Consider the following 3,837-nt stretch of genomic DNA (forward strand, 5'->3'; position numbering starts at 1 on the left):
AAAACACTAGTGCTGTCAGTCTCTATACAGATCTGTTTATACTTTATAGTAAGCTTTCAAGCATGATAATCAAACAGTTTCCTTTACCCTTTTTGTATCTTCCTTGAGACTTCCATGATTTTACCAGTACTTTCCAAATAACCTGGAAAACAAGCACCAGGCCCAGGATACATCAGGAATGCTGTTCTAATACAGAACTACCACCACTCTGATAAATTTAAATAAAGTTGTTACCATTCAATCCAAGAGACATCATCGCAGCCCAAGCTCCTGCGACTAGTCCACCTGGCCTGCTTCCAGCCATAGTAGGGGAAATATAGAGCCCACCAGTCCATTCCGTCACTGAGCAAACAAGGAAAAGTAACACACTATATTACTTTTGGAATGTTTGCCAACTTAGGCTATGTAAACATAAGCAAACATTGTCAGACACATGAACAACTTAGTATACAGCTGTGTGCCACCACTACCAGAGGCAATTACGATGCAGCCCAGGTCGATATCTTAGAGAAAGGGAGTGCCAATAACAAAATCTTCTTCACTATGTTTAACAATTGACTGGAATGTTACAAAATGTTTTTGTTTTTTTACTGATTTCACAAGGGAAATTACTGTGTCCAGTTGACTAAATGTTGGAAGTCAGGATCTGATTGTATTATATAATTCAAAGAAGATGGAGACTTACCAGCAACAAATTGGTGCTGAATTTGATGCAAGTATTGAAGATGACGGTGCCAATCACAAAAGAGAGAAATGTTAGAAATTTGTAGAGCAAACTGAAGATAAATATTCCATGCTTATTTCTACCTTTCTAATTTCATGATTCCTGTATAGGACAGTACTGGTGCCTTTTGGGGCTAGCCCATACTTATGAACATCTGTTGAGATCGACGTAACACCTTTGACAGAAAAATCAAAAGGAGGAATAGGATACCTGCATGTTGCAAAGGATAAGTAGGTATAACATTAATGCTGACAGCAAGCTTCAAAACAGTGGATAGCACATCCATTGAAAGCTGTAGGACAATAGTTCGCAAAATACAAAATACTAAAAATATGTATCAGGAGATGTTATAATGAATTTCTTCAAAGTTGACACATGTATTACTACTGCTGACAAGGAGTCAGGGCACAATTAGAGAACATTAGATAACTGGAACAATATTTATTATTGTATGAGAAGAGTAAGTACCCAAGCTTACGGGCGAAAGGCAATACGAAGCCACCAAGGCATAGATCAACATGCAAGCAAATACCATATTGTGAAGCCAACTCCCCAAGTTCCTGAAATATTTTGAGTTATGAAGCAACCACCAAACTTGCTGATGCAACAGCGCAAGAAGTACGACTAATGTTTACCTCGATGGGATCAATTAAACCATGGGGAAATCCTGGTGCAGATCCAACCATCTGGACAATAGAAGTTTGTTAAAAGGAATGAATACACAGACAGACAACACATTTGAGATGCAAGCAAGACATTAAGGTACATACTAGCCTCTCGAATCTCAGGTGAATGGATGCTTACCATTATGGTGTTTCCATTTATGCACCGTTTGAATCCTTTTACATCTGCAAGAAATTCTTTATTCACAGGTACACGCCGCACTTTAATATTGAAATATTGAGCAGCTTTGTCATAGGCAGAATGAGCTGATTCAGCAATTATACTGTACAAAAGGAAACTTCTGTTACCATGGAGACAAGGAAATTGCTATGCGTTCCAAAGCAAAAAAGGTATTGGCTGAGAAACCAAATAAAATGCATCACAATCTCACATTTCGGGCTTTGTGATTCCCTTCTTTGATTGCATATAATCGCGTGATGTTTTGACGGCCAACAATATGCTTTCAGTCCCGCCTGACGTCATATTGCCACAAATTTGTCCACCAGACGCCTTTTCTTTGCTGCCAAGCAAAGCAGCTGTCATTGCTACTACTTCAGCCTCTAACTGTGCCACACTCTTGAATACATCCTGATGCAGTGGATTTGTGTGTGAAAACCTGAAAACATCGAGAAAAGTTTATGCATAGTTCATTTGGAAGTCGTCATTAGAGAATGTAGTACGACTCTAAAGGTTAGAATAATGCAAGGCCTATTCACACCGCAACTTAGAACATTTAATTATGAAGAAGAAAATCCCAAATTCGCTATCCCTATTATTGATCATGGAATTAGATACTTCACTGACTAATCTTTCGGATAGCCTATAGCCATATTATTTGGAACTTCTTTACTCATCTTGCTTGGTACAGTTAGCATGTACTCACTGACTAATCATAGTAGAGGGAGTAAGTTTTAAGAAAGTGTCCCCTGAAAAACAAATATGACATTCTTTTCACATAAGCTAGAGTCATCGCCTATCATTATCTAAAAAAAACGTCATCGCCTATTATTGGCTATATTTTCTATGTGAGGTGGAAAGTGATACGAAGCATATGTCATGAACAGGCCGTGTATAAATACAGTTCATATCAGGAGCAGCCAGGATATATTAAAATCTCAGGCCTTACATAGAGTAGGCCTTGTTTATAAGTGAAAAATGGCCTTCAGACTCGCTCCCAGCGATATAACTGCAAGAAACCGAGAGCAGAGTTAGGCACGCTTATCTGACATGAACAAAAAATGTGAAAACAGCAGAGTAGAATTTGAAATTCGAAAAACGCGAAGCAGTGCTCATACACGGTGCCGGAGCATTTGCCCTGCCATCTCACATCCTTGTCTTTGAGCGCCTGGAGCTCGTCTATGACTCCGTCGGGATCCCCGACGGCGGGCAGCTCGGTTCGCAGGTTCTTCTTGCTGGACGCGCTGCCTGACTGCAACTGCTCAACAACCTGCAGCACGAATGCCACAATCAGTTGGTCACCGATGTCAGCATGGATGGGTGTGGCGTGCACGGCAGCAGCTGACTGTGAGATGCGTGTGCTGTCTGCCTGTTTCCAACAGTGCAAGAAGATATTGTCCTGCTTATCCAAAATTCTTTCTGAATCATGTCGAAATATTTTCTTGTTTATTATCCACCCAAGAGTGCTTGTTCGATTGCTGCTGGTTGGGATGGGATGGGATGGAATGGGCGGATGGTTAATCGGTGGTGGTGATTGGTTGGTTACCTTGCTCTTCTCGGCGGCGATGTATCCGCTGACCCCCGGCACCAACCTGCAGGCGGAGCAGAGCAGATTAGATTGGACTGGATAGATGAACTGACCAGCTAGTTGAATACGAGGAGCCGATGAGAGATATGTGTGTACTTGACGGCGGCCATGGCGAGGGTGATGAGGACGGTGCGGAGGCCGCGGTCGGCGACGTCGGCGGCGGCGGCGTGGACGGCGCGCGCGGCGAGGAGCGCGAGCAGCGGCGCGGCGACGAGGAGGAGCGGCTCCTGCCCCGCCAGCCGGTCGTTGGCCGCGGCCCGCAGGCGCTGCGCCAGCTCGGCGGCCGCCTCCATGGCAACTTCAAGCCGGATCCCAAGCTCGCTCGCGATTCTTGGTGTGGTTGGTGGATGGGAGTGAATTGTTATATACTAGTACTACAGTACTAGCCAGAGGAAGGGGGGTGGCAAAGAGGAGGGACGACGAGGATGGCCCGAGGAGCTGACCTTGTGAAAAGATTTCTGGGCTGAGATCGAGGAGGAAGATGATGATCTCGGGTCAGCGTGTATAACACGGTGGAGCCATTAATAATTCCATGGTATGAGAGTAATAATCCAGCTCTCCGCAGTGAAAACTTGACATATTTCTTGCGTTTTACTACTGCGTGCCATGTATGGTCAAGCAATCCGTGCTGTGGCCTGTGAGGGCAATCAATACTGTCGATTTTCTAGCTTGATTTCGCGTTGCT

At 43.9% G+C, this 3,837-nt stretch overlaps 1 protein-coding gene across 1 annotated transcript in view; it reads right to left on the reverse strand.

Moving 5' to 3' along the window:
- Nucleotides 1-3,445, reverse strand: part of LOC119274862 (sphingosine-1-phosphate lyase-like) — a 4,731-nt gene extending 1,286 nt beyond the window's left edge. Inside the window, exons 1-12 of the mRNA XM_037555605.1 lie at nucleotides 3,249-3,445; nucleotides 3,111-3,156; nucleotides 2,683-2,834; nucleotides 2,514-2,573; nucleotides 1,779-2,003; nucleotides 1,529-1,670; nucleotides 1,360-1,410; nucleotides 1,193-1,284; nucleotides 808-934; nucleotides 686-701; nucleotides 235-342; nucleotides 88-142 (exon numbers count right to left, since the gene is read on the reverse strand). Coding sequence (XP_037411502.1) covers nucleotides 88-142; nucleotides 235-342; nucleotides 686-701; nucleotides 808-934; nucleotides 1,193-1,284; nucleotides 1,360-1,410; nucleotides 1,529-1,670; nucleotides 1,779-2,003; nucleotides 2,514-2,573; nucleotides 2,683-2,834; nucleotides 3,111-3,156; nucleotides 3,249-3,445 — 1,271 coding nt within the window. The remainder of the gene's footprint in view (nucleotides 1-87; nucleotides 143-234; nucleotides 343-685; nucleotides 702-807; nucleotides 935-1,192; nucleotides 1,285-1,359; nucleotides 1,411-1,528; nucleotides 1,671-1,778; nucleotides 2,004-2,513; nucleotides 2,574-2,682; nucleotides 2,835-3,110; nucleotides 3,157-3,248) is intronic.
- Nucleotides 3,446-3,837: the final 392 nt, after the last annotated feature.

Source organism: Triticum dicoccoides, chromosome 3B, assembly GCF_002162155.2.
Source record: "Triticum dicoccoides isolate Atlit2015 ecotype Zavitan chromosome 3B, WEW_v2.0, whole genome shotgun sequence".
Taxonomy (NCBI): Eukaryota; Viridiplantae; Streptophyta; class Magnoliopsida; order Poales; family Poaceae; genus Triticum; species Triticum dicoccoides.